At 42.1% G+C, this 12,704-nt stretch overlaps 1 protein-coding gene across 1 annotated transcript; it reads left to right on the top strand.

Annotated features, from left to right (window-relative positions):
- The first annotated feature begins 426 nt into the window (after window positions 1-426).
- Window positions 427-10,540, top strand: LOC125901718 (tripartite motif-containing protein 16-like). Its single transcript, XM_049597583.1, has 2 exons — window positions 427-1,476; window positions 9,598-10,540. The coding sequence occupies exons 1-2, from the start codon at window positions 1,000-1,002 to the stop codon at window positions 10,471-10,473; spliced, it is 1,353 nt and encodes a 450-aa protein (XP_049453540.1). The 5' UTR covers window positions 427-999; the 3' UTR covers window positions 10,474-10,540.
- The last annotated feature ends 2,164 nt before the right edge of the window (window positions 10,541-12,704 follow it).

Here is a 12,704-nt window from a genome sequence, read left to right on the forward strand (position 1 = left end):
AAAGAGAGAATGAAAACTTGTACAGATAGATGGACATGAGTGTGGTTGTGTGTGTGTGTGTGTGTTGTGTGTGTGTGTGTGTGTGTGTGGGGTCAAACCTTGGGGAATGGGGAGTCCTTGCATGTTCTCCCCATGTCGGCAGGTTTTCTCAGGGTACTCCGGCTTCCCCCCACAGTCCAAAGACATGCAGGTTAATTTGTGACTCTAAATCGTCTGAAGGTGTGAATGTGAGTGTGAATGGTTGTGTCTCTATGTGTCAGCCCTGTGTCCCCATATATATATATATATATATATATATATATATATATATATACCTATATATCACTCTTGATTTAGCTATTACTTCTCATAATTATCATACAATATATTTCTATATGTATGAGAAGTACTATATATAAAATGGAATAACGCTATATACTAGGGATGAGCTTTTACTATTACTTGAATCTGTTTCTGTTCGACTAGCTACATTATCTGTATCTGTATTCTGAGGGGCACTGGACAGATGACGCAGCCCTACCCCACCTCATATTTAATTGACATCGCTCCAAAATGAAGGCTTCGATGCAAGGATGTCTTATTTTGTGAAATGCATGTTGCCTTGACTCCTCTCTCCTCGTGTCTCTTCCTTGAATCGTCCACTCACATCTCCAGTGGGCAGGACTAAGACACAAGGAGAGTAGCCGAGGAGGGGAATCAAACTGAGAAATCAGAAAGCTTTCCCGTATCTCTGTCTCAAACCAGAATGACTCAGAGTTTTATGAGCCCTCCCTCCTCTTCCTGCTCTCACACACAGCGAGCTCCACTCTGTCCACACATTTCCTTGTTCCCTCCCCTTCAAATCTACAGTTTGAAGATGGGTGTAACCAACATGTGGTGACATGACAGAGCTGACAAGCTCCATTCACTGCAGGAAGACATGATGTTCAGTTCAGAGCTCACACTAGTTTCACTGTTCAGGAAGTGAGAGTCAGACAGGCGTTGTCACTGAGAGGTGAAATGGCGCAGAAAGGAGTTGAGCTGGACAGAGAAACCTTCTCTTGTTCCATCTGTCTGGATCTACTGAAGGATCCGGTGACTATTCCCTGTGGACACAGCTACTGCATGAACTGTATTAAAACCCACTGGGATGGAGAGGATGGGAAGAAAATCTACAGCTGCCCTCAGTGTAGGCAGGGCTTCACATCGAGGCCTGTCCTGGTGAAAAACACCATGTTAGCAGTTTTAGTGGAGGAACTGAAGAAGACTGGACTCCAAGCTGCTCCTGCTGATCACTGCTATGCTGGAGCTGAAGATGTGGCCTGTGATGTCTGCACTGGGAGAAAACTGAAAGCCCTCAAGTCCTGTTTGGTGTGTCTGGTCTCTTTCTGTGAGAAACACCTCCAGCCTCATTATGAATCCTCTGCCTTTGAAAAACACAAGCTGGTGGAGCCCTCCAAGAAGCTGCAGGAGAACATCTGCTCTTGTCATGATAAGGTGATGAAGCTGTTCTGTCGCACTGATCAGCAGTGTATCTGTTATCTCTGCTCGATGGATGATCATATAGGCCATGACATAGTGTCAGCTGCAGCAGAAAGGACTGAGAGGCAGAGAGAGCTGGAGGTGAGTCGACAAAACATCCAGCAGGGAATCCAGGACAGAGAGAGAGATGTGAAGCTGCTCCAACAGGAGGTGGAGGCTATCAGTCGCTCTGCTGATAAAGCAGTGGAGGACAGTGAGAAGATCTTCACTGAGCTGATCCGTCTCATGGAGGAAAGACGCTCTGATGTGGAGCAGCAGGTCAGATCACAGCAGGAAACTGAAGTGAGTCGAGTCAAAGAGCTTCAAGAGAAGCTGGAGCAGGAGATCACTGAGCTGAAGAGGAGAGACGCTGAGCTGGAGCAGCTCTCACACACAGAGGATCACAACCAGTTTCTACACAACTACCCCTCACTGTCAGCACTCAGTGAATCCACACACTCATCCAGCTTCAATATCCGTCCTCTGCGTTACTTTGAAGATGTGACAGCAGCTGTGTCAGAAGTCAGAGATAAACTACAGGAAGTTCTGAGGGAGACATGGACAAACTTCTCACGGACAGTGACTGACGCGGATGTTTTACTGACAGATTCAAAACCACAGCCCAAGACCAGAGCTGAGTTCTTAAAATATTCACGTGAAATCACACTGGATCCAAACACAGCACACAAACTGGTGGTTTTATCTGAGGGGAACAGAAAAGCAACATTCGTTACAAAATACCAGTCTTATCCCAGTCACCCAGACAGATTCACTGAATATCGTCAGGTCCTGAGTAGAGAGAGTCTGACTGGACGTTGTTACTGGGAGGTGGAATGGAGCGGGAGAGAAGCTTATGTAGCAGTCGCATACAAGTCTATCAGCAGAGAAGGGTGGTCGAAAGAATGCAAATTTGGACAAAATGACAAATCTTGGGCACTAAATTTTTACAAAAACCATTACCCCAGGGTGGGAGTGTACCTGGATCACAGAGCAGGTATTCTGTCCTTCTACAGTGTCTCTGAAACCATGACTCTCCTCCGCAGAGTCCAGACCACATTCACTCAGCCTCTCTATGCTGGATTTTGGCTTCTTCTCTCATCTGCTGAGTTCTGTAAACTCACATAGGCAGAAGTCATTTAATGGAGCAATGGTTTACACAAGGTCACATGCTGGGTCCATTCAATCTAAATGTACAGTCATCAATTATTAGAAACAGAAATAAGGAACTAACTAACAGGGCAACAACACGTAGCTGAAACTGTGAGTGAAGGTCAAAATAACACTGTTACATCAGTGCATAGATAGGGTCCATACTGCCTTAGAAACGAGAGTTTGCATGTAGTATTTTCTTGGCTCACTCCAAAGTGTTTGATGCTGTCAACCATGACGTATTGCTTGAGATGGTTCTATCCTCAAATTAATTTTTAATAATTTATTATAGACAGCAATATGTTAATGTTAATGTTTGTGGTATAGAGTCTGAGAGAGCTGTGATACAGTGTGGGGTACCACAAGGGTCTGTCTTAGGACTCCTTTTGTTTCTCATCTCTCGATTAGAAGCCTGGTCTGGTTGCCAAGCAAGTATTTTAGAAGGTCTTTGGATGTATAAAAGTGAATTATTGGCTACAAATTAATGCTTTAGACTGCATATACAGATATAAATGTTTAAACTTTTGCCATTATGAAGATGCTACACATTGTTAGCTTGGTTGATTTCATTATGACTCCCTACATTACCTCTGAAGCTGTCATAAAATCAGAATATGTGTCCATCCCTTGATTACCCTGTAAGTTATTCATATTCCTTTGCTTTGTAAGGGTCCACTGATCAAAAGAATTCAGTGTTTTTCATGAAAATTAATCCAAGTTGTGAGTATTGTTTTAACAGGATAAAGTGGTGTTGTGTCGGCTGCTGTAGTCCTTGAGTTTCATAATGTAACACATAACTGATATGTTATTTGAAGCCTAATTTTTACACAAGTAATATTTGTACTGGTTTAAATAGACAATTTGATTGTATTTCCCGATCTTTGCTGAGCAACAGTTTCATGTGAAAGGAATTAAAGGCCTGTCCCAAATGTAAGCTTATTGAGTTCAGTGAGTTAAGCAAATAATAGCCCGGGCTACTAATTGAAGTTTTACGGTACATACTGATGGTGAAGAAATTTCTTAAGTTACATCAACAAGATTTCTTGGAATCAAGAAACTCACTTCCTTTTGTTGCCTAAACCTAACCACTTCCTTTTGTTTGTCCGTTTATTTTAAAAGGGACTGTATGTAACTGTGAAATTACATACATACTGTGAAATTACATATGGACTGAGCTACTGCCGCCCCAGTAGCTCAGTCCATAGGGACTTGGGTTGGGAACCGGAGGGTCGCCTGTTCGAGTCCCCGTCTGGACCAAATATGGATATGGCTGGAGAGGTGCCAGTTCACCTCCTGGGCACTGCCGAGGTGCCCTTGAGCAAGGCAGCCCCCTCACTCTGACATCTCTCCACTTTGTGCATGTATAGGTCCTGTTTGTGCATGTGTGTCTTTCAGACTTGTGTGTTAATGACAAAAAGGGTGGAAAAAAAGGAATTTCCCCTCAGGGGGATTAATAAAGTATATAAAATTAAATTTAAAAAAAAATTCCTGTGAAAACGGAAGTGTATTTTGAAAGACGAGAACTTGACACAGTGTCCCAAAACATCAACAACCAGCACACCCAGAGTACCTTGCACGTCATATGTGACCGTGGAAAGTCCATGACCAAACGTCTATATGTGACAAGGTCGGAGTGCGAATGTGTTGCCAAGTCATGTGCTGCAGCCTCTCCTCTTTAATTAGAATATAATGCATTGACTACTTCTGATATTAACATTCTTCAAACATGTACTTTTATTTTCAAAATGAAGTATATGAAAGTTAATTTTTATCCGACCAGACAAACCGATAACCTTTATCTACCGATGTATCGCAAGAGGGCAGTATTCATCGAAATACGATGGAGTCCAACTAAGGAACATGAACTTGAGCTTTTAAACTGGCTCTATGTCTTTGTCCCAGTACAAAAAGAGACTTAAAGCTGATTTGATGACAAAAACATTTGGTACTGTATTAATCATCACTGTGTTATGTGGCTGCAGTGTTTCTGCATAGTCCTGATTTATTTGATGTTCTGTTTATTTCTCCTCAGTATGTGTTCACTGTGTGGAAGATATGTGTATTTTATTCTTCCCTTTAGGCGAGGCACCAAGAAAAGCCCTCATCTGCACATGTAAACTGTTTTGGTATTGTTTTACTTTTTCTCTGTTATTTTACATCTAAATGTGCAAATAAACTTGTAGTTTGTGTTACAGCTCGCTTTGCCTAGTGTCATTTGATAAACAGACAGACACATGCAACTTTTAAACTCATGTAAAGTGCACGCACTCAGTCCAAAAATGAGGTAGTTTACAGTGTCTGGGTTTGTGAGTGGAGGTCGTGCATCAGGGTCTGTAATCCAGGCTTGAGCTGCTGAGTCACATGGATCTATGTTATTTATCAGTTTGTCCAGATGCTGTTGTTTGGCACTGCAGTTGAATTTCTCTTTCCATTTCTCCATCTGATTTGACCAATGTAGCAACTATTTAGCCAAATAAACAAAAGATAAACAGGTACCAGAGCACATGTAGCAGAGCATGTTCCTCACAAGATGGCGCACTTGTCCCAGGAAGCAACACAGCACTAAGTACCTCAACGTTCCCTTCACTGCTCCATGTTGTCTGCTTTGGTGATGTTTTATTCTACTGGTAATTCTATAAGACGTGTCGGGTTACTTAATTTATGTGATGTCACAGTGCTTGTTGAACCAACCATGGTGTCATATATACGTCTTATTTATTGTCCATTATTTTTGTTTAACTGTCTGAGTTTTGTCACGTTTCTGGTGACTGCTAGTGAGGCAGCACTGGAGAGGGTAGCTGTATATTTGTCATTGATAATCTGCTTTTGCACTAGTGTGTACATTGACATTTAATGCAATGTATTTTGTTGCCTAAAGGTGTTCTTTAATATAACACTAGTAGCATATATCAACATGTCATTTTTCAACATATAGCATTTACTGTTAAGGGAGTATGATATGCTAGGACTCTTTTCATCTCAGTTACTTAATTAGTTTTAGTTACTTTTTGCTCTTTATATTTAATTCATATTTCTCACTTTGTTGTCTCTGAGACTTTCCTGTAATTTCACAAGCTGCTCTTATTACTGTCTGTGATTTCAAATCATTTCTGTCATTCAGATTTTGACACCATGTGACCATGGTGAAAAATAAAATACTCCACTAAGTAACTCTAAAATCATTCAACTTTTTGAGTAGATACAATTTCTGTGTGGTTTCATTAAATATACAGTCAGCTCTGATTGTACATTCAAACACGGTTTCACAACACATTTTAAATTACTGACAGTTTCTACAGAGGATCCAGTGATGGCCAAAGGTTGAAATGGATCAGGAGTGCGTCATATTGTTGGATAAGATAAGCTTGTTAGGCTCACCTACATTTATTACATAAAGACGCAGTATGCAGTTCTGGAGAGAGATCGCTGGTTGTTGAGTCTCATTCCCAGGTTGTGAAATACAAACGTTTTAGGCTGGTAGTTGGACCGAACCAGCAACCCAAAGCTGCCTGGGAGTGAGACAGAATTCCATACTGCACTTTTAAACACAGTCTGCTCACACCACTGATGCAGAGACATTATATGATTAAAACATGTGATCTTTACAGAGTCCCCCTCACACTGAAGACGGAGTTGTGCCACATCGTCAGCACACTGTAGGAAGGTCAAGTGTGAGTGCTGGACTTTAAGCTCACTGGCGCACAAAAAAAATAACAAAGGTGATAAAATGTGGTGCACCTGTGTTCAGAGCTCTCGTCTCCAACACCTCACCTTATACACACGTTCCAGCATTTCACCATTTAAAATAAAAGAGCTGAAATCATTGTCTCTTTGATTCAACTTTAACTCAACCATGTTTCACAAAAGTGTTTCTTATGGACTCATTTTACTTCATGCTCACCTGTTGAAGTTCAGGTTGACCTCAATATGTTTGAAGCCTTTTTAATTCAAAGTGATACTTTAATATGAAAAGCTTTCTGTCGGTGAAACTTGAGGTTATAGTGGCTGAAGTTTAACCAGAGCATCAAGTTTTATTACCTGAGAATACAGGCTGATAACGAAGTTGAAAGAGTGCCCAAAAAAATAAAAAGACTGATGAAACTTTTGAGGTGTCTGTTAGGATCTAGGCCTTGACATGGGGCAGCATTTCTTGTATCAAAATGGTTATAGGAAATAATTAATAATAATAATTATTTATGTCAAATAATGTGACTTAATTAACATTAAATCACCTTGTGGGGTACCATTCCCGAAAAGGAAAAATGTTAGCCAGTTGATATCAGTCTCATAAAATACGCTAAACTACAACTTTGGAATTTTGATTCATAATTAAATGTGTGTGTGTGTGTGTGTGTGAGAGAGAGAGAGAGAGAGAGAGAAAGAGAGAGAGAGAGAGACAAAAGGTGAATGTGTGAAACAAAGGGCCGACTGGCCTACAAAACAAAATGGCTGACAGCAGAGAACTACAAGGTGGCCGAATCAAGGCTGGTGTCAGATCGGGGGTGGTCTGCCTGACCGTGTGATTAGGACAAAGACAAGGGGAAAGAAGCTTTGAGATGCCTCTTTGGGTGTAGCTATGTTGAAAGCCAATTTGTGAGTGAGTATGTGTGTGCGATATGTGTTGCAAAGGGTCTGGATTAGTGCAGAGATTGTTTAGTTGCATGCAAGACTCTGTCTGTGTGAAGCATTAGCAAACTAACATCACTTTGCTTTGGTGGAGCCAACTAACCAATAACCTAACTGCAAACAATCACAACAAATACTCAATAAACAGCATTAAATCACAACTGACAAAGTTAAATAGTCTTGCTTAGCCTATACAGCTGTGATAAAGCTATGCCCAGTTGTTACTTAACCAATCTTTGAATGGATGGAGGGAAGAGTTGCTTTGTGGTGTGCTGCTTTTGTTAGCCGGCAGATGAAGGCTGTAAAAAACTGGAGTTCCAGGTGCAGTCTTTGCTGTGTCCTTGTTCCGAAGGTGCAAACCCCCGGAGGATGGTCACTCGGTGTCCTTGCAGAGTTAGACGCTGGGGTGCTAACTCAAATTGGTTCTCCTTGTTGCTGGAAAGTTAGTTGCAAACCTTTTGTTTGGCACACTAACTTTTCTGGTCTCCAGGTTCTGCTCCTGCTGTGAGAGAATGGGGAAAGGGCATGGCAGGTCCTCCTGTGCGATGTCCTAACTCTGCAGAGGTTTAGGAGCAGGAGCCGGCTGGAGCTTTGGGGAAAGAGCAGCAAGAGTCTTAGGAGTGAGAGTCGATCAGCGGCTCAGGAGGAAGAGCAGCAATAGTCTGTGAGCAAGTGCCCCCATCAATGGTAAAGATCAGAGCTTCTCCTAAAGTTTTCTTGGTGACTTCACAGAGTGACATGTCACTGTATCAGTAGTACCCAATCAGTTTTGAAGACTGGGGTCTCACTTAGATGTGAGAATGACAAATAATCTGTGGTCCAGTGAATCCCAACACTGCGTTTTGTCAATTTCTGAAGCCGCAAGTCACTGCCCAAGCACAATGACTTCGGACCGGGCTCAACAGGAAGAAAATGTTAGTGGTGACATTGAGATCGGAGTGCCGTCTCCAGTAAATAGTCAGCACCAGGATGTTTGGCTACACTCACGCAGGAGCAGTGTCAGCCGTTGGTGCGAGTTGTGAGCTGTAATTCAACAACAAAAAAATCAGCCCTGTGTGTCTGACTGTGGACGGTGGAGCGGCTGAAAACATTTGTGGAATTTGTTAGTTGCAGTGGTGGCTGTTAGCAGCTACTTCCACTTGTCAGCTGGTGAACAGCTGCTGAGCAAGCAGCATCCAGCCGCCAATGTTGTGTCAAAGTCTGTTTCCCTGTTGATATGTGTTTCCCCCGTCATGACTTTTCATCAACTAAAATTAGAGTAAAACTGTGAAGGATAAAAATGACCAAAATGTGACTAAAACGAATGAATGTCTTTGTCTAAAGACTGAGACTAAATCTAAAACTACTGCCAAAATTAACACTGACTTCAAATCCTGGTTTGCTTCAGGGTGATATTCTGATATTTAAATGTTTTGTCACAAATGCTTCGAAGTGAATGACCAAACATGTAAGAAAATTTTACAGCAGGTAAAGTATTTTATGGTAGATTAGTGTGAAAACTCCCTATTGTCAGTCATGGAACTATGACGTAAACCTGAAGAAGAAACAAGTACTTTACAACTAAAAACTTAAATGCTATCACACAGGGAGCAGGTTTTAAATGAGGCTTTATTGTAAATATGGAAACAAGGTTCAAATTCAAAGTGCTGCCCTTCTTCCTGGAATGACTCAAAGCTTTATGAGCCCTCCCTCCTCCTCCTGCTCTGACAAACAGCGAGCTTCTCGCTGTCCACAGGTTTCCTTGTTCCCTCCCCTTTAGATCTACAACTTGTTTAGTTCAGAGCTCAAACTAGTTTCACCTTTAATGAAGTGAGAGTCAGACAGGCATTGTCACTGAGAGGTGAAATGGCGCAGAAAGGAGTTGAGTTGGACCAAGAAACCTTCTCTTGTTCTGTCTGTCTGGATCTACTGAAGGATCCGGTGGCTATTCCCTGTGGACACAGCTACTGCATGAACTGTATTAAAACCCACTGGGATGGAGAGGATGGGAAGAAAATCTACAGCTGCCCTCAGTGTAGGCAGAGCTTCACACCGAGGCCTGTCCTGGTGAGAAACACCATGTTAGCAGTTTTAGTGGAGGAACTGAAGAAGACTGGACTCCAAGCTGCTCCTGCTGATCACTGCTATGCTGGAGCTGAAGATGTGGCCTGTGATGTCTGCACTGGGAGAAAACTGAAAGCCCTCAAGTCCTGTTTGGTGTGTGTGGCCTCTTTCTGTGAGAAACACCTTCAGTTTCATTATGACTCAGCTCCGTTCAGGAAACACAAGCTGGTGGAGCCCTCCAAGAAGCTGCAGGAGAACATCTGCTCTCGTCATGATGAGGTGATGAAGATGTTCTGTCGCACTGATCAGCAGTGTATCTGTTATCTCTGCCCTGTGGATGAACATAAAGGCCACGACACAGTGTCAGCTGCAGCAGAAAGGACTGAGAAGCAGAGAGAGCTGGAGGTGTGTCGACAAAACATCCAGCAGGGAATCCAGGACAGAGAGAGAGATGTGAAGCTGCTCCAACAGGAGGTGGAGGCTATCAGTTGCTCTGCTGATAAAGCAGTGGAGGACAGTGAGAAGATCTTCACTGAGCTGATCCGTCTCATGGAGGAAAGACGCTCTGATGTGGAGCAGCAGGTCAGATGGCAGCAGGAAACTGAAGTGAGTCGAGTCAAAGAGCTTCAGGAGAAGCTGGAGCAGGAGATCACTGAGCTGAAGAGGAAAGACGCTGAGCTGGAGGAGCTCTCACACACAGAGGATCACACCCAGTTTCTACACAACTACCACTCACTGTCAGTACTCAGTGAATCCACACACTCATCCAGCATCAACATCCGTCCTCTGAGCTACTTTGAGGACGTGACAGCAGCTGTGTCAGAAGTCAGAGATAAACTACAGGACGTTCTGAGGGAGACATGGACAAACGTCTCACTGACAGTGACTGACGCGGATGTGTTACTGTCAGACCCAGAGCCCAAGACCAGAGCTTGGTTCTTAAAATATTCACGTGAAATCACACTGGATCCAAACACAGCACACACACGTCTGTTATTATCTGAAGGGAACAGAAGAGCAACCGTAATGACTGAAGAACAGTCTTATCCCAGTCATATAAACAGATTTACTGAATGTTTTCAGGTCCTGAGTAGAGAGAGTCTGACTGGACGTTGTTACTGGGAGGTGAGTGGTATGGGGAAGGAATTTACATAGCGGTCGCATACAAGAGCATCAGAAGAGCAGGGGGCTGGTATGAATGTAGATTTGGACTCAATGACAAATCTTGGACATTAGAATGTCATGAAAGAAGCTATACATTTTTTTTACAACAATGCCGAAACTCCCGTCTCAGGTCCTCAGTCCTCCAGAGTAGGAGTGTACCTGGATCACAGAGCAGGTATTCTGTCCTTCTACAGCATCTCTGTAACCATGACTCTCCTCCACAGAGTCCAGACCACATTCACTCAGCCTCTCTATGCTGGACTTCGGTTTTATCATGAATATGGAGGCACTGCCGAGTTGTGTGAACTTGGTTAGACAGAAGCCATTTTAGGGACAGTGGCTTAAATTTTTGCTCTCTAGTTCGGTTTCTATTACAGTTTTGCGCAAAATTAAAGCGATATTTCGACAATTTCGATAAAGGACAATTGTGGCTTGCAGGTGTTTCCACTGAAAGGTGTTTGACATCTAAGCTGTAAGCGTAATTATTGTTAAAAAAAAATGGACGTCCATAGTCCACTACGTAAACTTAATGATGTTGGCAATGTGGTTTTTGTTGCATCTACTGCTGTTGCTGTGACCATTTTTAACAAAAGACGAAGGCAGCGGATGATAGCAGTTTCCTCTGTCCACATGTACCGTGTCATTTTGTTTTGGTTATACGGCAGCCGCCATAAAACTGGATGTAAAAGAACCCGTCTGGTGACGTAGTGGGGTCACTTGACATGTTAATGCGCTAAAAGTTTTTCCATCACACTTTTGCGATATACATCTATATCGACACGTCTGAAAAACCACCTCATGAGAGCATAAAAGCAATATTTGAGAGGTTTTGCGAAATTCACTTGTTTCCATTACCTGTTTTCTATTGCGCTATTTAGATTTTGCGCATTTGTAAGGGTAATGGAAACCCAGCTTCTGACTATTAACCTCATGCTGTCATGTTTGTTGGTGAGAGCTGATTGCTGTGGCGTCTCTTCACTGCACTGAGATCAGCTGTCAGTCAAACATTATGGGCGGTACTTTGACGTCTTCTCCTGAGTTGTTGTGTAAATGTTTTTTTGGGTGGCTCTCCTTCCTGTGTGTGTTTAGCCGTGGAGGCTGTCACTGCTCATCATGATGTTTGTTTAGCTGAACTGAAATTTCTCTGCAAGAAATTTGTAGTTTCAAATGTGTTTTATTAGAGCATGTCAACAAATAGCATAATAAATAGATGGGCAATGTGTCAATGTATCTAGATATAGTACATATATGCAGTTGTCTTGGAAGATGCTCCTTTTCAGTTTTTCTGAACATATATTGAACAGACATATACATACTGTACATACATATACACAAGATGAAAATAAAAAAAACACAATGAAAAATGATAAAAAAATATGTTTGTTGTTTTTTTTTTTTTTTAAAAAAAAGAAGAAGAAGAAGAAGAAAGATCACTAAGCCACATCTTTGCCGTGGGGACTTTTTTCTTTTTTTCTTTGCTTAATTTCCTGACATCATCAGACATTCCTAGAATAATATTAATGAGGGGTTCAGGTTCTAGCTGGATTTGCAGTATTCTAGATATTACTTTGAAAATGGTGATCCAGTAGGTCTTAATTTTGGGACACACAGCAAAACTGCGGAGTAGAGTATCATTTGTTAGAAGGCATCTGTCACAAGTAGGAGAAATTTCAGGGTATATTCTGTGTAATCTGTCCTTGGAGTAATGAGGACGGTGTCGAATTTTAAGTTTAATTAAACAGTACCTTGTGTTGTCAGAACAGCAATGGATGTGCTCCAGGCTCTCCTTCCACAAAGTGTTCGGGGATCTCAACCCCCATGTCTTCCTCCCATTTAGTTTTTACTACAGTGTGATCAACTGGGATGACAGATTGTAAAGTGTCAAACATATAAGATATTAATTTTCCTGAGTATGATGTGGATTGAAGGCATCTGTCAAGACTGGAGCCTCTGAAAGTCAAGAAATTTTGCAGGTACAGTGTAAGGTGACAGAAGAATGCCAACTATAGAGTGAGGTTTACAAGTGTCTTGTTCCATTTTAAGCCATCTTGGTGTCATCTAGCCAATATGTCATAATCCTCATATTTGAGGCCCAATAATATCATAGGAAATTTGGAAGTGCCAGACCCCCCTCGTTTTTAGATTTGCAGAGGTGTTTCTTGCCAATTCTATGTGTTTCGTAGTTCCATAAAAAAGGGACCACAATTGAGTCTAAATGTTTG

The sequence above is a fragment of the Epinephelus fuscoguttatus genome, linkage group LG15 (assembly GCF_011397635.1).
Source record: "Epinephelus fuscoguttatus linkage group LG15, E.fuscoguttatus.final_Chr_v1".
Lineage (NCBI taxonomy): Eukaryota > Metazoa > Chordata > Actinopteri > Perciformes > Serranidae > Epinephelus > Epinephelus fuscoguttatus.